Source organism: Trichoplusia ni, chromosome 5, assembly GCF_003590095.1.
Source record: "Trichoplusia ni isolate ovarian cell line Hi5 chromosome 5, tn1, whole genome shotgun sequence".
Classification (NCBI taxonomy): Eukaryota; Metazoa; Arthropoda; class Insecta; order Lepidoptera; family Noctuidae; genus Trichoplusia; species Trichoplusia ni.
This window is the reverse complement of record NC_039482.1, coordinates 14,646,307-14,671,510: the sequence shown is the minus strand read 5'-3', so window position 1 is coordinate 14,671,510 and position 25,204 is coordinate 14,646,307. Positions and strand designations below refer to the sequence as shown.

General features: G+C 35.6%; 1 protein-coding gene across 1 annotated transcript in view; it reads left to right on the top strand.

Moving 5' to 3' along the window:
- The first annotated feature begins 1,333 nt into the window (after positions 1 to 1,333).
- Positions 1,334 to 25,204, top strand: part of LOC113493675 — a 38,063-nt gene continuing 14,192 nt past the window's right edge. Inside the window, exon 1 of the mRNA XM_026871652.1 lies at positions 1,334 to 2,409. Within this exon, the coding sequence (XP_026727453.1) occupies positions 1,758 to 2,409 (652 nt within the window). The 5' untranslated portion in view covers positions 1,334 to 1,757. The remainder of the gene's footprint in view (positions 2,410 to 25,204) is intronic.

Below are 25,204 nucleotides of genomic sequence, written 5' to 3'. Positions count from 1 at the left end.
CAAATAAAATTTAAATTCAATTTCATAATCCGAGAGCTAAATTCAATTTCTTCTATAGGTATTATGTATCTTTTAACTGAGCCTGATCTAACTCATCCCGAGAGATGAGATAACGTAATGTAAATATCAACGGGTCCTATTCACATATTTGATGATTTGGATGATCTTATAAAATCATGGATATTTCCAATATGGAAGGAGGTCCTATGGGGGCCGATGTCATATGTCCAGCAGTAAACCACGCTAGGTTAAGATGAATGATTGATCCAATTAAAATCTACTCCTTTTTACAGTTTATTTATCTAATCTTTACAAGTTGACAGACCTCAAACAATATCCCTCAACAGCCCATGACATACCGTGACACTTAACTATATTATCACAAGACTTCATTGACAAATCTTTAAACATTTTATCGAAAGTAACTTCAGTACTAAGCTATGAGTCACAATGCTGCGTCACTGCAATGTTTACACATTGATGAAATACAAAAAAAATACGTTATTTTCTTAACACCTGCTTGTTTTATCTTTGTCAAACTTAAATTATGATTAACAAATATAGTAAAACAACTCGTTGCCCAACACAAAGGCCGCAGGCGAGGCGGGGGAGCGCAACTAGCACAGTATTTACTCAGTTTTACGAGGAATCACAATTCCGCGATGAATTGACCGCTTATATAACCGACAATTACTTCTAAGGGTCTTTACGTAAGTCCGTGAATAATTACGTTGATTTAACATTATTTTGTGACATTGCAGGCAGTGTGTCAGCAGTGGGTCACTGTACGGCCTTCTTAGTAAATCAACCTTACTGACATATCTCGAAGTCATTAAGCAAGTTTTTGAAATCAAATTATTTAAATCAAAGATTCTAAATTGACTCCTTAAAGCTAGGACAGAATTCAGTGCTAAACGTGGACAGTAAACCTGTTCACTTTTGTCGTAAACCATACATACATTCGAAAATGATTCCCCTTTTCTAAAGCAGTTACACAAATAAGTAACAGACTCTATTCCCATTGGACTACATGATCCTTTGAAATACACACAACTGCAAAACGTATAGAGCGTAACTTTATAAAACTGGAGTCAAAGAAAATCCTTAAGATAATATTTTATTACAGCTATTAGTTGCCGAGAACTGAATTTTCGTTTCAAGACCATCTGAACTGACCTAGATTGTTTAAACAAGTATTATTAATTTTGTTAATGTAGTACATAATGAGAGACCTTGAAATTTTTTGGTTCTGACTTTCAAAATGAGCAAATAATGTGTTTGCTGTGGTCGTAACACTAATTTAATTTGCAAATAAAAATCTGTTAATTGTAATCGAAAGCCTTGTTGAACTATTGCTTTTTAGGGCTTGAAAGCTCGTGATTAAACTAAGTTATCAGTGTAAGTAAGTACACAATAGTAACAAAAAATGTCTCCAAAGAAATTCATAACAATTATTACTCATTAACAAATAGGTTGGCCAACAAGTAAGTAGCTCAGCGGCACGCATCGTCCGCCCTACAAGGATGCGGCATCAGGTGCGCGCGCGCCGCGCCGCCGCCTCCGACAGTGAAAGTGCCGCCGCGCGCACTCGTAACGCCGTTATGTCACCGGCGTGCGGCGCGCAGTCGCGGCACGACTATGACGCCGCGCGCGCACCTTTAGCACCGCCCGAAAATAACGAAAATATCCAGTGATCGTATCGACCAGCATGTGCAAGTGAAACTTTGAAAAAAAATACTAAATTATTTTTTTCCAAAATGTCTACCTTAGTGATAGTTTTATTGAGTGCTTTAGTTTTAGTAAACGCGGGAGAAGTACCGAGCGAGAGTAGAGAGAGTGCGCGCGAAGAGAAGTTACGGAGTGCCTTGATAGATGCCTTCCAGAGCATCAAGAAAGCTTCGGCTAAGGGCGGGCTCGACGACGACGCCGCCTCGGACCTGATCGGGTCCCTATCGAAGGCCTCGCCGCCCAACTCCAGCCGGAACTATAAGTCCACGACGGAGGATGCCTTCGACCTGTTCGCGGACGACGATGGCCTCTCCTTCTCCGACTTCAGCGACGTCAAGACTGAAGCGAAACAATCGACTACGGAGAAGGCGCACAATGTGCAGCACATCGTGAAGACGACCAAACCAGTCGAGAAAACGACTTCGAAACCTAACAAAGATGTTTTGAGTAAGCTCAGCGACTCCATCAGGAGCACTGTGAACGAATCTAGGAACGTGTTGCGGAGAGAGAGCATGAACATGTCGGAGCCGCTGGGGATCGAGAGCATGCTGCGCGTGTTCGACGCGGACATCCTGGTGCGGCAGTGGAGCGAGCTGCAGCAGACGGTGAGCGGGGACTGCCGCGCCGACCTGCAGGAGTACGTGGACGGGCTCATGGAGCGCAAGCTGTGGGCGCTCAAGAGTAAGTACCTCCACTACTAGTATTGCTACCCACGGAACTTGGTACATTTAAAAACATATGCAACGGAATGGTCATAGGCCTTGTGATTTATTACGATTCAAAGTCGTCTCGAAGATTTGGGCGTACCCAGATAATTGAGTGTTGTAACTATGTAAATGGTAGATTATGATTTAATTCATGATGTTGTAATTCAAGACTTTGGAAACGTTTTATCCCGAGGTCACGTGAAACATGTTTTAATTTTTGAAATGGAAATCTGATTATTGTTTTTAGTAATTACCTACAAGCCATAAAATCACAGCATAGGTACGTACCAAGTAGAACGTAGTACCTACTAAAGTTGTGATATACATATTTTTTCTGAATATGTCGAAATAATATCGTATTACGTCTACAATATAATTAAATACAGAAACTTAGAATTGATATATTCTCTCAGATTTTGAATATTTAAACTAGCTTTCGAAATTGAGAGTTCTGATTGCAAACTGACTTCTTATTTAAAATACGTAAAATTAAAGAAAAGTCCACATGTAATTAAGAGCTATATCAAATCAAAGTTTTCGTTAAGCGTAAACAAGCCTTTTAACAATACTTTAGTAAAAGTATTAAGGGCATAATAAAGCGGTTAAGTGTAGTTAGCATTTATTTAATAACAAAGGAAACAAATAATTACGCATTTACTGCAGAGACATTGCAACCCATAAATGAGCACTTTTCTTTTAAATTATCAGTAATAAAACAGAGCGATAGAAAAAACGGATCGTCCAAGAAATGTTATACGCACAAAGATACAGGCCGACCCAAGCGGGTGACAAATTTAATCCAGTTACTCATTGTCTAACCAAAAACGGTAAAAAAAATATGAAGAAACCAACATCTTAAATTCTTCATCATCGTAGCCTTTTCCCAACAGTGTGTTGGGGTCGGCTTCCAGTCTCACCGGATTCAGTTAAGTACCAGTTTTTTACAAGGATCGACTGCCTATTTAGATTTAAGTAGGGCAACACGATACCCCTTGGTAAGACTGGTTGTCAAACTTTTCAAGCTGACTACCAAATTAACCAACATCTTAAATTGTGCCCTGAAATTGTATAGTCGTAAATGAGTAAGCAATGCTAATTAGTTCCTTCTCTTTGTAAAGGGCCTTGCCGAGGTGTGGGTTATTATCAAGCTGTTATTATGCCGTAAATACTGCAACACTGTGATATCTAATTTGACAAACCAGTTATTTTTTATGTATATCAGATTACGATAAGAGATGGAATATAATAAAATTGCTTTTACTGGGATGTAATCTGCATCGTAAAATAGTTATTTCTTTCTTATTGAGTTGTATTTATTTAATGTCTTCCTTTTCACATTATTATAAGTACAGTCTGATGATATTATTTGACTGCACACTCACTGAGCGCGACGTGTTGCGGGTTCGATCCCCGCGTTATCTTGTCCCGAATCTGGGTGTCTTTGTGTATGTGACTTTAATGTCTGTAGAACCCGATTAATTTAATTGATACGGGAGTCGTTTAAAAATATATTTATAACTTTATATTAGTTCGTAAAGAGCGGTATTCTTATAATGGTCAATAAATTAATATTTCTATTTATAAAGGATTTAAATACAATAATTAAAATAATAATCGACTTTATATATGTTCTTTATATGTTATCGTATGTTTAGTGTATCGAGTTTGATTAAGTTTAAAATAACTATGAACAAAATTAATACAAATTGAACCAAACTTAAAGGCTAATTAATGTGTTACTTGTAAGGATAAATTTAACGCAATTAGAAATTCAGCTATAGGGTTGACTGAAGTTTTTGTAAATGGTACTTAATATAAAAAAAATTGCGAGACTATTTTCTAACTATTTAAATTGAGCGCTATTTGCTACGCGGCTACGTAGTATCATCGGTTAATACTAGGAAAGTATAGAACTGCGTAGTACAATGCTTCACTCGGCGCTCATATCTATATTTGAGTTATAATCTTAGCTTATTATTTAATTAAACTATGAAATTATGAAAAAATCAAACCTACTGAAGACTTTTCTAGTGGTTTCTTTTAATTCTGGTACAGATCGTGGTATGCTGTTTAAAGTGTGTCGCTCTAGCGAAGTCTTTGCAAAAACACAACACACAACAGCTGTTTAGTGGGCCACACTTTTTCTAAACACCGCTAGCCGACTGCGCCGAGTTGTGTAATGAGTTTTAAGCCGAATATCGCTATCTGGGTCACTAGCGCCCGAGTTAATAAGATCAAAACAGTTTGTTTACTTGCACAACAGATTTCTTTTTTTTCTACTTTATTATACTTAAATAACGGCTTTGCCAAAATAGTGCTGCGATCTGTGAATAACAGCCAAAATGAAATAGACTGTAAATCAAGGGAATGGGGTCTGAATTCCTATGGGTTGCAATTAGGAAGGAACAGTGTGCATAGTGATGAAATTGTGCTTGGATTTATAAGTTAAGGCTCATTGAAACTTATTCACGAAACACAATGGAATGTGGAACAACAAGTTTATTTTATAATAGAATTAACGCCTTTATATAATTCTCCAATTGATTAACACACTAGGGTAATTGATGAACATAATTCTTAATATATAAATCACATAGGAATAATAATTAAACAGCATCATACAAACATCATACATCCGTGAATTAAGAAAAAACTGTTATATATGCTAAATACTTCTGTAAAACTGAGCTGGAAATGTTAATATAGTTCTAGATCTTATTTTTTTTTTTATAAATAGCATTCAAACTATTTGATATGTCTTATCAATGGAAACATATGGCACTTAACTTTTTCATTGCCGTATTCTATTGCACTTTCAATGTTTTTTTATGAGACATACATGATATACAATGTTCAAGCTTTATTTTGCAAGTTACGGGTTTCTTGCGACATAAGGACTTTGTAAATTCCCAGTTTATTAATCTTACCGATGTGTGTCCGACCTTATTCTCATCTCGTCTATGTTTTACTTAGTCTTGTGTTATCACGCACCACACGTACTTACAATATATATGTTTAGATCAAACAAATAATACATTTCCGCTGGTTATTCATTGCCATACAATTATAACTTGAGGTTGTTGATTTTAGTTATTTAAAAAGCATAAAACAAATGCGTTTTAATTTAGAAGGAAGGAAACGACGCGCTCAAACATTGCATACTATATTAATTTATCCATATTTGACTAAACATTGTTTAAAAAGAACAATATTTAACTTATAAATGTATATTTTTTAAAACACAAGCGTCATGCCTTTAATAAAAGAGTTTTTATAGCTGTCATTACTTTTAAAAGGAATCCGTTACTGATATGTTTTCATCAGTTAAAACAAAGGTAACATTGTGCGACAATATTATTTGTAATAATTATAAATGATGGTTTATTTAAATACGTAAAGATATTTGTATTATAAAACCTATAAGTGCCGGCATCAGCTAATGCTTTATGAATACAGATGACGTATAATCGTTATTAGATAACAAGGAACAGAAAATATTTTTTTTTTCATATTTTTACTTAAGACTGTGAAACTTTTAGCCTTTGTAATTAACTATCTGTCTTACTTAATATCTTATTATGACACGTGTAAAATTTGAACAATGTTTCAAAGGCAGAATTGACGTTCGTGCCTGCGGGCAACGACACATGGTTTATTAGTCAATATTGGTCAACCAATTGAATTCATAAGTTGTGTCAACATTTGCAGAAATATTATATAACACAAACATTTGCGAATTTGCCAATATCAAGAATAAAGACCGGCTTAATAGGTTTTGACATTCCAATACTATGAAAGCAAACATCTAATACAACTGCCGATAAACAAAGGCTTTTTAATGATCATCGGTTAATTCCAAAAACTGAGTTCTCGTGTTCGTAAAATATTATGAGCGAATCTCGTGAAATGCGAATTTATGCATTAAATCTATTAATCGAAAACCTAGACTAGTCAACTGATAGTGTAGACATTCAGTCGAATGATCCATCCTTAGGAATACATTAACCTTTCACAATACAACAAAGAAATAATCTCGAGTCTGACGCGATGTCCGCAACAATAGACTGACTGATCGCTATGGAGTCACACACATCCATCACGGATGACGTAAAATTCCGATACATTTGAAATAGTCACCAAACCATTACACCACGTTTGACCTTCGTTGAGTTTTCTACGGTGACCCAGTGGCCATCTTTGATTAGCCAAGAGTTTATGTAACGTGTTGTCGATAGCTGTCTCCCGGTTGCAGTACTCGTCTTGCTTACATTCCATGCTTTAAGTACAGGCTATAAAGTTACAAAATGGTACTTTACTGTGATGTACTTACCGTGTCTGAATATGGTAATAATATAAACGTGAAACAAACTCTAGTTTCAACTCAAATTAGTCGAAATGGAAAAATGTTTATTTAAAGTTTTATAATGCTTTTGATCACTCTTTATTGATTTACTCTAACGAAAGTAAGTCCCTGAAGTCTATTCAAAACTGCGGACCATAAGAATGGCTTTCCACGTAAAATATAAATACAATTACCAAATTCTTTTAACGACTTCTTCTTTCTCCTTCTGTTGCTGGGAGTTTAGACTCAAAACAATCGTAGATCGCACAAATTTGACCAAAGCGGGAACGATCCCGTGACACGTCGCGCCCCCTGGCCATTCGGCTTTCCGTTCTGTAAGTTCAAAACAAGTGTTTTATTGTACAGAATTTCTATGATTCTTAACATTATACACAGTATACACAGCAGACTAAGCCTCGTAGGTGGTCTTGGGTGTCACAACAATGCATTTCATAGAAAAGGCCAACTTAAACGTCAATGTCAGCTGTTCAGCAATGTGGAAACCGATCAGCCTCATCTCTTTGTCCGAAACAATCCGGCCATCAGAACATGCTCAAATATTTAATGCATGTCATGCAATGTTAGCACATACCGATTAAATGTCAAGACAATTTTAATATAATAATAGCGCAATCATTTCTCAAGGGCTGCCATATTTTTCCTCAATTTCCAATTTTTTTATAAATAATTCATATTTGTGTAAATGAATAAACTCTTTTAAAGTTCTCTTACTAATTTTACTGGCTTAAGCAATAGCCCAGTGCGTGTTCTAAATACATTAGTATTTGATTGATGAAATTTTAGCTACAATAAAGTTTATCTGTGTTTATTATCAATTGTTACCTTTTTACTGCGAATTTTATTGTTTTAGTAATTTAATATCAGCACCTAAACAATAGTCAAAGAAACGCAGTTACTGCTTCACAGCTCTGTGTAGCGACGTAGTTAATTTTGAATTATTTGTTTCAGCTTGCATTAATTTTCGTAAAACGCAGTTGCAAAGTTATTATACAAAGAGAATAGTATATTCTCCGGAACTAAAAAAAATAACAAAATTTACGACCTATAGTTACTTATCTCGTAAACACATAGTTTGAATTCTTGATATTCTTGGTAGAAATTGTATTACGTATGTATTTAAATAACTATCTATGTCAGTAATGTGTCCAATATTACCGTGATTCCAAAGTTCTAATTAGATGAATTAAAAGCTCTTATTGAAAGGCGGTATCGCTTACATAAACCGTCGATAGTCGATCGTTGAAAGCCTTGTTACTTCATGTTATTGGGAAATAACCAGATATTTCTCTCTCACCGCGGGCCTAGAGCGTGCTAGCGTTGTGTGCTAGGGCACAGTTACACCAGATTCGACATTATTGTATTTTCTTCTGATATTCATTTTATAACATTTCAAAATTAATTATCAAAAGTTTATTTTAAAATGTCTTTGGGACCGTGCGTTTACAGTTCAAAATAAATGAGAGTGATTAATTTTAAACAATCGATGACAGTTATTTAAGATTATGAAGTTTATGAATTTAACAGTATTTTTTCCACTCTTCCTGCTGTTTTACTTTAGTACAAAATATAGTATCCAGATCATGACTTCCATTTTTGCTAACTAATTAAACTAGAACTAAGGTTCTAGCGACTAAGACAGAGCCTTTTCAGTGAACTGCATAAACCGGGTACTAAATTAAGTTTAAAAAATATTACCATCATGTTAATTTGATTTTTCCTGCGTTTTAATATACCAATATTGAGTTATCTGAGTCTGCTAAGTAGCAGTGAACAAGCTACTTCTGTACAATAAACCCCGCGTCGTGAGAGATCATATCAAGTGATCAGCAACTTTCATCTCAGCGCAAACAATCGCGGCGTTGCGTAAGGTCGCCGGTTCGCTTCCCGGTTCGTTTGTTTATAGTGCGGTATTTCGTCGATTGCCAATTGTTTGGAGTTTCATTGCCATTGTTATGTAAATCCGCTTTGGGAAGTGATTCAAGGTTGCGGGGATGACTCCCAAGAGAAATCATCTTTTAAAATACACGGATGGTACTTTGCATTTTGAGAAATAACATTATTCACACTTTATTAAAGACATATTTGCCCCGGCAATTAGATAGAAACGACATAAGTAGATACCTTCATAAATAATCCTAAATACGAAATTCCAAATATAAGAAAACACAAATATGATTAAATAAGTAAATACTCCTTTAAATTAACTTAAATTTACCGCTGAATTTTCTTCGGAACTCTCAGTAAATCTTAGCTTTCTAGTAGCCTTACTAGTTTTTAACATATTCACTGCCGTGTCATTCAGTGACCTTTAACATCTTGTGTCAATGAAAGTTTAAACGATCACTGACTTTTAAATGTTCGGGTAAGCCTTGTCCGCAACCTTGCGCAGGCGCAGGTCGGCTTTTATAGTAATGTCCTGCGCACGAGTGGCCGGACCGGACAGGACGAGGAACCGCCGTTTCGCTTTCTATGCACTAACTTATGTGGAAATAGTCTGTCTGTGTGTGATATTTATTTAGTTTTTTTTTTAAATTACGATAATAATCGCTCCTTTTTTCATTTATATTTAACATACTCACATATGACGTTCAATTATTTGCAATATACCTCGAAAGTAACCTATAACCTATACTATTAATTCCAACACTACTAACACATGTGATAATACAAGTTCAAGCCAATATGCAAATTATACAAGTATCATAAACTCCACTTGCAACCCCGACCTTGCCTACAGCCTGAGACCATCGGCTGGCCATAGCTGGCAACACTTTCTATTAGCCTGCCTATCCCTTCTGTGGTCGTGTTGAGCGTGAAAGTGGCTTAGCTCAAGAATTTTATTGAATTTTTTTTGATTTTGAGCTGTGAGACTAAGCGGACGTACTTATTGTTGTGATTATAATGAGTCATTTTTAATTACAAATATTAATTAGTAATATTTCTTTTTCTGCAAACCTGCAAAAATTAAGTGTGTCGCGTGTATGCATCTTTATACACTGTACAAGATGAAGCACTTTTATTAAGTACTAAAGAGTGTTTTTCTGTGTTAGTATGTCTAACCCAGGAATAAGCCCTTTTGGGCGTAGCCAATTATTACGGCGTAGTCCACCGCCGACGCCTTCGCCGTCTGAACAACACCAGACTCTTGGAGACCCAGAGCCGCCAGCGTCCACTGAGCCTGAGGTGGAATACGTTTCTACGCCGGAGATCCAGAAATGGTTGACCTCTATCGACTCCATTATGTCGGAAGTTTGTGGTATCGTAGCAGAAGGTAAAATGAATAACGACCAGAAACTCCGTGTCACCAACCTATGCCGTAAGGTCTCTCATGGGACATCTCAGATGGCGGTACTATACCAGTCCCTGAAGCAGAAGGCAATCCAGGCCCATGTTACTATACGACAACTGCAAGGACAACAGGACATCGCGTACTCCCTCCAAGAACTAAGACAGGTTGTAGCAGCTGAACGCCAGTCAGGTTCTACTTCATATGCCAATATGGTAAAAAAAGGAGAGGACAAATTTGTACGCCCAGCCAATCTCAGCTCTCTTGCTATTTACCCAAATGACAAGACGCAGAGCAGTGATGATACCAAGACCCTTGTCCAGAAAATTATCTCGCCTGGAGAGCTGAAACTTCGAGTCCGTGGTTTGAAGAAAATTAAAAACGGAGGAGTTATTATCAGTGCGGACAGCAAAGGCGACATAGAGAAGCTGAAAACTTCAGAAAAACTGGTTTCTTCAGGCCTCAAAGTCGAAGAACCCTCAAAGCGCCGTCCTCGTATCGCAGTCGTTGGTGTCCCGGTAGCCCTTACTGAATCGGAGGTAATGGAGTGCATTTTTGAACAAAACCTCTCTGAAAAATTGCCGAATACTACGCGTGCGTCATTTCTAAGTGATGTAAGATTGAGCCACAAGTCGGGTAAGAAAGATCGTCCTACCTGTAACTACATCATTGAAGTTCCAGCTAGCATTAGAAAAATGCTGATTAATCAAGGCCGTATTTTTATTAATTGGACGTCGTGCCCAGTAAGAGACTTTACAATAGTGACCAGATGCTTTAACTGCCAACAGTTTGGTCATGCAGCCAAGTTTTGTCGCGAAACAAGCCCTACTTGCAACCACTGTGGGGAGATGGGACATTCTTTTAAAGAATGCAACAACAAATCCGCTCCTGCCCAATGTGCAACCTGCAAGCGATTCAAGCGTAAATGTGACCACCCTACTGGCGATGTGAACTGCCCAGCACGCAAATATGCAGAGGACAATTATATACACACGATAGATTATGAAGGCGCCTAAGAGCGCCGATTATTTTACTTGTAAGTAGCACTTAAACACTAGATTTTACTTCTCTTTTTGTATTAACTTATTTACATCTTAACGCAATGATAAATAATCTCTTAAGCGAAATTGATCATTTTTCCGTATCTGAAGCAATAATCTGCAATGTCGAAAACTGCAAAAAGAATATTCCTACTGGTGAAAAACTACTAACTTTCCTAACTCAGAATATTCGTAGTATTTGCCGAAATTTTAGTGGGTTTGAAGTTCTTCTACAGAACCTTGATATAAGCTGTGACATCATAGTACTTACGGAATGTTGGTTATCAAAACAAATAGATAATTTGCCATTGCTAGATGGTTATACTATGTATAAAACCGCGATAAATGTCAATCAAAATGATGGCCTGGTTATATATATTAAAAATACCCTAAAAGTAGCAGTAGAAGAACCCTTATTCCAAGGCTGTAATAGCCTCTTGATTAAAATTAACCTAAACATAGTAGCATTGGCTATATATAGGCCACCATCTCAAAATGTTGATACTTTTTTAAACTCGCTTAGTATAATCTTAGAACAGCTTTCGTCTTATAATAATATCATACTTTTAGGCGACATAAACATAAACATTGTTTCTGGGAAAATTAACACTCATGCACATAACTACCTCAATATCTGTACATTCCATGGACTATGGCCAGCTCATGATTACCCTACACACCAAAGTGGTTCATGCTTAGATCACATATTTATAAAGTCTAAATTACCATCAAAAACTTATATTACGAATTCATCGCTTACTGACCACCAAGCAATATTACTAACATTACAAACCTCGTTACCTAGAAAAAACTGCATGCGTAGCATAACAAAATTAAACATGACGACACTTGAAAATGACATACGCGACTTAAATCTTGACCGCGTTTACAGTTCTAGTGATCCAAATATTAGTTTGCAGTATTTTGTTGGTTCATTACAAACTTTAATTAGTAATAATACCTCTAACAAAATGATACCTAGAAAATACAGCAATATTAAGCCGTGGATTACGCCTGGCCTTGTCCGTTGCATTAGACATAGGGATAAACTTCACCAAAAGCTAAAACTTGCACCTGATAACGAGATGCTTTCCATTACTTACAAACGCTACAGGAATTTCTGTAATAACCTATTGAAAAAGATAAAAACCCAATATGACAAAGTTCAAATACAAAAAGCCGGCAAAAACAGTAAGCTGATATGGAAAGTTGTTAAAAGTAACACTTTCAGATGTAAGAAATCAGACTCTGCTCTAGAACTTTTAGCAACCGATGTAACTCCAATACTAGCGGCAAATAAAGTGAACAATTATTTTGTCAATTTGGGTAAAGATTTAGCTGAAAATTATTCCCGAAATTCTTGTCCACAAACTACACATATGTCGCCTAATACCTTACATTCGTTTGTGTTATTAGATACGGACGTTAAAGAGGTTGTTAGTATTATAGATGGTTTAAAAGACTCTTGTGCCGTTGGATGGGATAACATCCCAAATAGCGTACTAAAAAGATTCAAGCACATAATTGCACCTCCACTAACTTACATATTTAACTTATGTTTATCGAACGGTATATTTCCTAATCTGCTTAAAAAGGCCTTAGTAACCCCAGTTTTTAAAGCCGGAGACAAAAACAATATTACCAATTATAGACCAATTGCAGTTCTATCAGGAATTTCTAAGATTTTGGAGAAAATAATTAACGTTAGGCTTATTAAATATCTTGAGAGCAATAATTTTGCTTTCGGATCGCCAATTTGGCTTTAGATCAAAAAGATCAACTAACCAAGCGGTGCATCAGCTAACTAACTATGTATGTACAAGTCTAGATAAAGGTATGTACACAATGGGGATCTTCTTAGACCTTGCCAAGGCATTTGACACCATTGCTTGCTCTCTGTTATTGTATAAACTGGAAAAAATTGGTATAAGAGGAACACAGCTCAAATTATTCTCGGACTATCTTAATAACCGTGAGCAGTGCGTAAAAATTGGTCAATATATAAGTGCGGGACTAAACAGCAGTAGTTACGGAATCCCCCAGGGTAGTATATTGGGACCTACTTTATTCCTAGTTTACATAAACGACCTGTGCAATTTGTCTCTGCAAAATGGTGTCATTATATCGTATGCTGATGATACAGCTCTTGTGTTCTCAGGTAAGTCTAAGGATGAGGTCTATCAAAATGCCCAAAATGGTTTTAATGTAGTGTCTAACTGGCTTAACAATAATATTCTAACATTAAATTCAAATAAAACAAATTACATGTTATTTTCAATGAGAAATAGTAATAAGTCGACTACTAACCTAAATATTTATGCACATAAGTGTAATACGAGCGCGTCCGCGGCGACTGCATGCGCTTGCCCTACATTAGTAAAAACTGACAATACTAAATATCTAGGTGTCACTATTGACAGTCACCTTAATTTCCGTAAACATATTGATTCATTATGCACCAGAGTACGTAAATTAATCTATATCTTTAAACACTTACGCAACATTGCAGACTTTAATCTAATTCGCCAGGTGTATATGGCTTTGTGCCAATCCATTCTTACCTACTGCATAGACTCATGGGGTGGTGCATCTAAATCTATTATCTTGCCCCTAGAACGTGCTCAAAGAGCAATCCTAAAGGTCGCCACTTTTCGTCCTTTCAGGTTTCCCACTCACCAGTTATACAGGGAATGCAAAGTACTTACAGTACGCCAGTTATTTATTCTACATATAGTACGACTCCAGCATACTGAAATTGGTTTCAGCCCGGTACCTTCCGGCAAGAGAAGAAAGGATTTAGTTTGCACTAACCCACAAACGCAACATGCTTTTACTAACAGATTTTATTTATTTCAAGGACCCTATTTATATAACAAATTTAACAGGCTACTAAAGTTATATAGTGTAAGCTTAAATAGGTGTAATAGAATGGTAATAGAATACTTACAGTCCCTCAATTACTCAGATACGGAAAAATTGCTAGAAATATTACAATAAACTGTTTAGCTTAGAAATTATAATAATAAGTACAGGTAATGTAATTAAATAATTCAGGACAGCTTGTCCTGCTTAGTCTTTTATAATACAATTAAGTGATAGAATTACATTAAAATATCCATCAATCATTTTTTTGCACTGATAACCCGAAACACAGGTTTAAAACAAACCTAGTTCGGGTGACCCTATATTATCTTTAGACCATCCTTCTCGTATATTATTATGTTTTGGTGTAGATTAACTCAACTCCTATGATTATGACTATAAAGATATTTTTACTGGTTTTACATCCGAGTCATTTGTATTCGTACATGTATTTAAGTAATGTGAACTATGTTTTTAATAAATATATTTTTAATTTTTTTAATTTTTTTTTAATTTTTATAGCATATTAAAGCGACTGAACGATATTTTATTTAAAACACCGTTATTGGCGCAAAAAATCTAAATATTAATGTAGCTCTATACGTACTTTTACGACTCTACAATTTAACACAAATTGTGCGAAATTGCAGAATATTTTAACTATTAAAACGTCATTTAAATGTTTCAGTATGACAAGCATACGTAATCACAGTTTATTAATACTGTACATTTCCTCTACAAAAGTGTTTGGGGTAAAACAATATGTCGAATAAAATCAAAAGAGCCGAATGTAATTTCCCGTTGGTTTAATAAGAGTTTAATACCGGTACGCGGCAGGCACTGTTAGGAAATTGTAAACTTGTTGCTATTTGCTTTCAGACTGCAATAAATTCATAGTTTACAGCCTGCAGCAGTGGGAAGGCTTGGCAGGTCGAGAACGAGTTGAAAAGTAAAAGAACGGAACAGGAAATGTGTTTATAAAACCAATGAGAATACTGGGGTTAGGCTAGAGAGTTTATTGCAGCTACATACAGAGTTGCGAATCTTATAGACCCGTGCTACCGTCACAACTTGCATTTATTGAAACAAAGAGTATCGTAGTAGCAGGTATTAGGGCAATAGCAGTGTAAACATTTTTTTTATTTAACAGTACAAGAAATTATACAGAACCTCTGTGGAAATATCAACAAAGTAATTGTATAACCTACACTTAACATGTTACCATATTAATAACACATACACCGTAATAGCTTTATTAGAAGCTAAACAAACAAACGCGCATCAATTACCGCCGTACAAATGGCATGACAATGCGTGCGCGCGCGCTGTCTCGCCGCTGCCCGGCAAACTATTATCATTGGTGAATGAAGACGCATGCGCCGTGGGAACCATTGTGTGCTGTACCTAATCCTCGGGCGGGTTGAGGTCTTTTACGTGGAACACACCATTTTCTTAACAAAACACCAAACGAAAATTGATAAAGAAATACAAAACACAAGTCTTAAGACAAGGAGGACTTCAACTTTGAATATTTTGTATATAAAATTTATGGAGAATTGATTGACTTTTTTAATGTCAGACTAGCCGTCCTCTTCGGCGTAAACGGGATTTTTTAGGAGTACTCTTGTACTATAGAATTTAAAATATAGATTTTGTCACCTTGCAAAGGTCTCATACACTTTCTGACATTTGATGACATTGACCTAATCTGAGTTTCACAGTATGTTGACGCTATGTGAAAAAAACAAAAATAGTTCTTTTAAATCGCATTGCTCCTTACTCATAGAATTATTGTGCAAAGTATGTACATAAATTATTACATTCATCACAAAAACATAATAATTTACTAAAAGCATGCATAGTTAAAAAGCATTCAAAAACTCAATTGAAATGTAGTCAGATAGTTGCGCACGCGCCGGCTGCAGTAGTTGCGCAACCGGTTGCGTGCGTGAGGGGATAGCGAGCGACCGGTCGCACACGTAACCGACATCACCGGATCTGACGGATGTCACGGATTTACGACCAAGTTCCTACATCAACGGGGATTCTTATCAAAAGGGATGATGACTTATATCGCTGCGATACCGTGGCTTCTAGATTTGTAGGTTGCCTGTGGTCTGCGATGACGACTCAACTCGATTGCTGGTTAGGCTTAGCGTGATTTCGTTTTACACAATTTATTTAATTTACGGTCATGGTACCGTATTGATTTTGAAATATGTAAAATAATTAAACGCCAATTATTTTGAGAGTCAAGCGTTTGTTTGATTTATTGAATTTAGGTTTTTGCGATCGCCTGCGCATTAATCATTTGGCAATCATCGAAAATAAACAAAATAAAAGGCTTGTAATTAAAACCCAATGGTGTTTACAGATTAAATATAAATAATTCCGAAACTAATTCAATGCAATTAACTGAATCCAATTCAATTATAATTAAATGAGAAAGTTCAAAATTATGCACGGACAGTAGGTCAGGTCGTCCGACAAGGACAAACATATGTCTTCATACGTGCGTGCAAGGAGGATAGCAACAGACACATAATAATGTTACGTAAAATGTGAGGTTCGATTCTCGCGGGTTTTAATAGTTTCTGCAAAGATAATTCGCGTTGCAAAATGTTTAGCTAAGTTTTTAGGCTATTGACGTTTAATGTTCCGACTTTCATAAGATTTAATAATGTATGTTTGTAAGCCATTGGCATTTGAGGACTTTGCGACATTTTGTAATTTAATGCATTAAGAACAAAATACAAAATCGATTGTCATTTTCAAATTATATTTACGTTTGTTCGTAAAGAACTTTCAAATTGAATTTAGGTACTGACTACTTTACGTCATCGCTTTGTGCTTGTTGGAAAAATAATGAAAAAATATGAACTAAAATTAAATTTACGTTACTTCAATCATCAAGTACAATCATAAAAAACTTCGTTCTTTCAGAACGTATCTGAATTATTGCTATCTTGCTAGAATCTGAATCTGAATTATTGCTTGCTTCTCCACATCCTTTTCCAACTTCAAGAGCCCATCTCCTACAAAGTCGGGAGCACATATTCAATCTTTCGCGATTCTATATTAAAATATAATGTAAAGTTACTATGACGGTAAATTAACATGAGCGACATATCGACGGGTTATGTAACAGCTGACCCAGTAACCGAGTGCCTGCGAGCCGGCAATTGGACGGAATTCTAAGCAGCCTCTAGGATGTCTGTATATCTATATGTGTGCATGGCTGAGTGGGGTTGTGCGTTGCGAGCCTGTTGCAATCATGCAGCTTAGTGGTATTAAGTTATTTATTAAGATAATTCTTTAAAATCTAAGGATGAATTTACGGCAGTAGTGACAATTTTAAGGTTAAAACCAGAATGATGACATGTGATAACGTAATTTTGTGATGCTGAACACACCTTATATTTGAAGTCTCTGGCTCTATCCGCAATCGATTTTAAGTGATTTACCAAAAAGAAATATCTCCATGCATTCGATTGATTTCTCTCATTGTATCGTAGCTCACCGGAAGCTTTACTGAATGAAATCTACATGCTTATTTTCTTAGTATGAATTAACGACTACATACCATTCGCTGTGTCGTGGTATACACCACAAAGTATTTATTACCTTGCCTTCCCCAACAGTTATATAATGTTATGTTTTCATTACAGTTTTCATAATGGACGCTCGTGATTTGCATAAATATTTTGTACTAAGTGTATCCGACTGTAACGAAAGTTGTCATTGCCGTGTTATTATTTGATTAACATTCAATAGCATTCGGAGTACTTCTGTAAACATGTGAGCTTCGGAATTTGGATACAAAGATATATTGTTGATTGGTTGTACTCGCCTTTCATAACACGATGAATATATTATAACAACAATGCAATTCCAAGTATTATGTTTAAATAAATAAATACAGATTGTTGGGAGCCGATGACAGTAAATATCAAAATACGGTATTAAATATAAAGTTAAGTGTTATAATAACATGATTGATTGGTATTTAAAAATCAATACAAAAGCTGTTAAATATGTTTTTTTTTTAAACTACACTGGTTCTTTCAGATTGGTTTTTATGCATTCATTATTATTTTTTGACTTTTGAAATTATGTAGGTTAAACCGGTACTAGGGTCGTCAGGTGGCAAAAAGTTAGAAATATTTTAGTAGTTGTATAAAATATAATTGACAAAATGGTAGAACGGCGTTTTATATAAATCTTTAGGCTTTTACGTGTCTGCTTACAGGAAATTCAAGGCTTAAAAAAGAACGTCCATAATTACCCCCTCAGCCTGTTTGGCTATTTCTGAGTTGCATGTTGGCAACCCAAATACCACACCAAATACATATTCGAGAATATTTAGTCTGGCTAATGATAGTCATCACTAAATGCAACCTTGGTGTAATATGCATTTGGCACTCAGTAACTAGTATGAAGAACCATGTCGAAGTAGGCAGCGAACACACCGCACTGGCCTTACTTTTTACGTTTAGAATTATTTGTGGATTCTCGCACAGAAATAATGTTAATTTAATCCTGTTATGCGCTGACTATTAAAAATACACCCAACATAATGCGGCGATTAGGAAGACAAGAATGAGATAGCAAGAGAAACTATGAAAACCGTTAAAAAGAGCATTTAACTAAGCCCCGTAAAACTGTGTAGTGTGTACTAATCTGAAGTAATTCTTGTAAAAACTGTAAATATACAAGTCAAAGCAACTATAACTCCTAATTGGCAGAAATTGCTAGTTCTAAACCACAAAAACAAAGAAAGTTTAACAATAATTATGATCGTAAACTTGAAATGATCCGTAACCATGGTTACGCAATAAACCTTCTAAACCATAACAATATCTGTCACAGTTTCATAGTTACGTATTTCTGTTAAACACTGTAGCGTATTTTCGGCTTTTAGTATAAAAACATTGTATTTCCAAGTTTTAATGTGTCTCATGAAAGTTCAGGATTGGCTATTTTCAGTACCTTCAGCAGGTACTATGTTACGCACGTAAAAAAAAAACGCCTGTGATGGTCGCTGCGTAAATAGCCTTTGTCAAAATCACACTTAACAGTTTAGCACTTAGTGTTAGTATTCAACACTCCAAAATACCAGGCTATCACGTAATGCCTATAAGCCTTACAGCCTAACCTCTCACCACCATGCACCATGCCATGCCATGGCGTTACCAAATACCGACGTTTTCTGCAGAACAGTTGGGCAACATTAATGACCGCCATTAAGTGAATTCACTCCGGCTTGTTACCGGCTATTATCGTTGGTGATGATTAAACAGCTCTGCTGAGAACACGACCTTCAGTTACGTAAGGTCAGTTGTGGATCATTTGGTCGGGCCTACATTGGATACAGTTGATAAGATGGCGTTTTTCTTACATAAGGATTACTACATCTGTAAAACAATGTATGGTTGGGAGTAATATGATCGTAATGTCTTTAAACTAGGTTTTATTTAACACTGACTACAACAGACAAGTGTCCACATCGTTAGCCCTTTTTTTTGTTACACTGGTTTGGACATGCAAAAATAAACTGACATTCTATTGGTAAAAGAATTTGCAATATTGGGTCGGTTCATCTTGAGATTACCACCTACAATGGTTCAAAATCACAAACTTGCCCTCTTTATAATATGACAAGCTGTTGCCCGCGACTCTGTCCGCATGGACTTCAGTTTACAGCGCGCTTGTTCCCGTTTCCGTGGGACGCCTTGACCCATCCCACCCCCCATTTAAAATTAAAATAAGTACCCAAAACGGGCTGTGGCTCATTATTTTCTGCTATTAAGATAACTGAAAAGTCAATAAACAATATCTCACGTGTTGACCCCTTACCAGTAATACTCTTGTCACACTTGATTTGACGACAATGTAAAAGTTTATAACATCGTAAAATGTATCTGATATGTTTGCGATGCTCTATCTACTGTGAATTTATGATCCCACTTGTCATGTCACATTAAAATACATTCCGAATATTATATGCTATTATTACAACTTATAGTATTTTCTTGAAACAAAAAAAAAGTATTTTTATTTAAATTCATATTGAAGTCGTTTTTCGTATCCTGTTTCTTGTCTCGCATTCAATATATTATAATGGTATAATATTTTAAGATCAAAATCTTTTGAAATATATCTATGGAGGTATGGGAGCGGGCGGTCGTCGGCAAGGTCAAAAGGTAAAACATGTTTTTAATGTTGAAATCAGCATAATTAAGGAGATTCCATTCTTAAGTGACTTGACATTTATAGTAACACCATAAATCTAATCGTGCTCTATGGTACTTTTTATATAGTGTCAGACCCATCAGGTTATGAAGATGATATCATCAGATTTAACATTTTACAATACCAATAAATAAAGTTTTATAAACGCGTATTATCATGGATTTAAGGTACTTACTGCCGGATGTAACGAATGCCTATTAATATTGTATGAATAATTAATTATAATTGAGGAATCTCAAAAGTCATTAAAATTCGCATCGAATATTTATTTTGCGGAGAAATAATGATTGTCCGTTGGCATCTTGACAGACCTGTTGGTCTAGTGGTTAGTGACCCTGATTGCTATACCGGAGGTCGTGGGTTCGATTCCCGCCCAGGACAAATGTTGTGTGATGAGCATGATCATTTGTTCTGGTGTCTGGGTGTAATTTATCTATAATATGTATGTATTTAGAAATATATAAGTAAGTTTATCAGTTGTCTGGTTACCATAACACAAGCTCTGCTTAGCTTGGGATCAGATAACCGTGTGTGAGTTGTCCCAGGATATATTATATTATATATATCTTATTATTAATGATAAAATAGATAAAGAGGTAAACTAAAGAAATACATTTTCGTTCGTACAAATTCGCCGAAAGACGTCCAACAATTGTTATGTGAATTTGAAGTCTCGATCAGAGACAGATACATAGGGCGTTACTATGTTAGTAAAACGACAAAGGCGTTGAACAAAGGATACAAGACTATCACATTTTATCTACTATAAAAATGTAGTTTAGTTAAGTAATTGTTTTATCTCGTGAATGTACGGCAGTAGTCCACTAGCTACCACCTACAGCGGTACCGGCCGCGTCTTAAACGATTTCCGCACTTTACTTCCTGAAGATCATTATCGGTGCTCATCGTACCGCCTGCGCGCCTGCAGCTTGTTTAATCAGTTTCTTGAGATAAACCTTTTTAGTAATCGAGATAATTTTGATATTAACGTTAATAAGCGTTATTTCTTCAAGAAGCAATGTTTAAAATCTTATCATGAGTGACCAAGTATTTTTGACGAATAATTAAAGATTCTTTAATTATGTTTTTTTAGCTTAAATTTAAATCAGCAGACATTTCCAATATTTCTATTTTCGGGCTTTGTTTTAATGAAATGCTAATTAGAATGTTATTTAAAAGCGTTTATGGGCTTGTTATTTGAAGTTAGAAAAAATTGAGATATCTGTTAAAAACAGCTCACAAATACATAATGATAATAATAAAAAAGTATCCTAACGTAATCAGAATGTTGGAAAACTGTGCTCCACTCACATACTTTACTTTTTTATCACAAATCTGTGAGTAACAACACATTTCCCTTATTACGCAATAGCTCCTATTGAGAGAAAGTTCCAAGGATGGGGTCTTTGCCCTGTCGGGCCCTTTCACGCCAAATTAACGCTTAAATTGATGTTTTTAGAGGCCATTATGGAATAATATGGACGTGTACGCTTGTTATTAACGTTGATTTTGTAGTACCTCAGTATTTGTAACGCTTTCTTTTCGATAATATTTTCGGCTACGCAACAAACTATTGTTTCTTAATTATTCACGAAATTAACATACTCCTATTAACAAGTTGGTCCGGTTGTCGGTTGTCGATATCTAAGGTATTTTTTCTAAAAACACTAAAAATATTTTTGAAGGATGCCTGGTAGTGGTCAAACACCCAAAATCCAAAATTACACTAGAATTTATCTGTTGAATTAACATTAACTTATCATAAAAGAAAAATAAATTTGCCAATTGTATTCAATTTTTTTGAATTCCATTCTACTCGGTTTTAATTTCATTAATTTTGAATATAAACGACATTTTAAATCGGTTCTTAAACTTTTTTCTCAAGGACTGTTCTCTTTTAAAAATCCTGAAATTCTCGCTGTACCCAATAGCCGAATACTATCGTTAACCTTCAACTATTAACATATGTAAATGATGTGTGTATTTTATAGGTATCCTATTTCATTTCTTATCTTTACAACGCATTAATATAAACGATTCAGAAAAAAATGAGATCCGGCTTCTTAACCTCTTTTAAAATACGTCTTATAATAAATTCGAAATAATAAAATCCCAAAATCAAGTCTATTTATAAAAATACTACTGAACTGATCTTGAAAGTCCGTTCTACCGGGCTGATGATACGGATCGAAACCCTGGATGGTTTCGATCGGTGCCAGGGTCAAACGTATACAGAAAAAGACATTAAAAGCGGTCCAGCCTTTTACTAGTACAGTGACATACACACATACGTACATCAGAATCACATATATAAAGATAATCACACCGATGCCGCGATAGTCAAAAGCGCAAAAAATTAAAGAAAATTAAAGACAGAATTGATTTACATTTTACATCTACGCTGCACTACGAACTAAGTCTTCCAATCCTGTCAAAAGTAAACGCGTTAAAAACGAAACAAGATTAAAACATAAACTATGGTATCCACCACTTTTTGTAACCACGGGTCATTGCGCCGAACAAATATTTATTGTGCTCTAAGTTAACCCACATTCCGTACGCTCCGAACATTTTTTGTTCTATTTTTTTTTACTTCATAGACGTGGAGTTAGTTATAAAGTTAACATTATTTGTGGAGTAAATGTTCCCAGAAAGGGTCGAAAAATAAATTATGACTATGTTATCAGATTTTAGATGAGGCAGTACATGTTTAACCAGACTCTTTAATATTATAATTTAGATAATGGTCATTCATTGGATTTAGTAGCTAAGACAATGCCTCGAATGACACATAATACCAGTCTGGAAATTGAATACGAATTCAGGCACAACAACTATTCTTTTGTATTGTAAAAATATCTAAAACACTTATATATTTACCTTCAACATATAGAAGCTTTAATAAACTAGCTAATATGAAACACTAGCTGTTGCCCGCGACTTCGTCCGCGTGGTTAGAAGATATAAATTATGATTTATATCTGCCCTGTTTTTTTCCACATTTTCCATCGTATCTTCGATCCTAATTGTCGCAGCGTGATGGTATATAGCCTAAAACCTTCAATCCCTTATATCATATCCCTTAAAACCTTTTCAATTTGAACCAGTAGTTCCTGAGATTAGCGCGTTCAAACAAGCAAACAAACAAACTCTACAGCTTTATATATTAATATAGATAAAATTCACTATCGCGGTTAACACTTGGTAATCGCTTACATTCCTATCAAGTTGTTATCACATCCTCACATTCTTTAACGCAGGTATGAATAGAGGCCAGTAGTGCAGTGATGCACAACGACACCCGAGGCTTCCTTCACATTGCAAGCAAAGGTTACGGTCAAACAATTATTCGGTAATTGAACAAATCGTAATGGATGTAACAACCTGTAATTTAGTAAAGGAATAAATGAGTTAGCAAGTTTACGAACATGAATTAATTGATTGCGTATTCAACGAAGTCAAGTGTAAGTAAATGATTAACATAACGTGTAAGCTATATTTGCTGTTGAAGTTGTGATAGACTAGTCGTAAGACAGCAGGACTGGAAAGTCAAAGGACCCGTGTTCAAAACCCAATGTACCTACGCACCGAATTTTCGAATGTTGTGTATGTTTTCGCTTGTGCACTATAATGTGTCCCGCGTAGCTGTCTAGTGTCTTGCGACAATCGGTCAGGACATTGTTGTAAATGATAACATGTAGAACCAAATAGGAAGTCTACTTGATGTTTCTCTTCGCCCTTTAGGTTGGGTCAAATGAGAAGTAATTGTAAGAGGGATCGTTTTTCTGTCCTGAGATATTATTAACATAACATATACATGATGGTCAAATTAAAATACGAAATACTTAAAGAGCAGAAGGACAAGTACCTAGACGCGGAAGTGAAAGTCCTTACTATTAATATTAATTACAATCGTAATGGCAACACTTACCATTTGCCGGTTAGATGCCGAAGTAAAGATACAGATATGAATCTAATATAAATTAATTATCTGGTTGGAGCTAATCATTATGCGCTCATTAGAATGATCACGAAAGTTGTTCTCGCTTATTATAAGCTCGCTTTGCTTAAGCTTACAAATATAATTATAACTACTTAACACTTGATCACTTTGATCGTGCGTTAACTGTATCTATCTTGTATGCTAAACACTGAAGCGTCAAGGAGTTTTATGAAATCGTTAAGTCTGATGTTGGTTGCAGACAATGAGCGGTGCTAGTGCAGCACCAATAGCTATCGCAATGTTCTGATTGCAAACTATGTGAACAGTATCAAAACTGCGTCAACATGATAGCTATATGGTGAGGCTTGGCTCTTGGACTGCAACCCAAATTTACCTGTCTGACAGTCAGCATCAACTTAAGGTTAGGTTCTAAAGTAGTGAATGCAACATGAGAAAACAGTCAATGAAGTTACAAACCTATATTTTACGATTTGTTCCACATGATATGATAAATAAAGTATATTCCGAAATTTTGCAAAACACTGGTACTCAGCTGCATACTTAGTTAAAGAAAACGATGATGATGATGAAGGTCAACTTGAACATTGAATACAATACAAAGTTATAGTAAACCGGCATCACACATGATCCGTCACTGTGGCCCGGAGAAAGTGCGTCCCAGTAGACTTGGAGCGGGTTGCGTAAGTGACGTTATGACAATGTCGCGGCGCAAGCCATGAGCGGTCAAGTTCATTACTCTTTTTGTATTTTATATATTTTTTATTGATTTATTTAGGAACATAAACAGTTTAACACATTAAAATCTTATACAAGAATTATAAATGTATAACCTACGACATTTTCCACAACGTATAAAAAGTTACATCGAACAGAGCGCTTTTCTAAGGTGTTAAAGCAGAAAAGTAGTTAACAGTTTATTGTTTTTAATAAGCCCGTTATCTGATAAATAGGAGATAAATTATTAAAGTGCATTGCAGAATGAAGGCTGAATGTTTGGCTTAA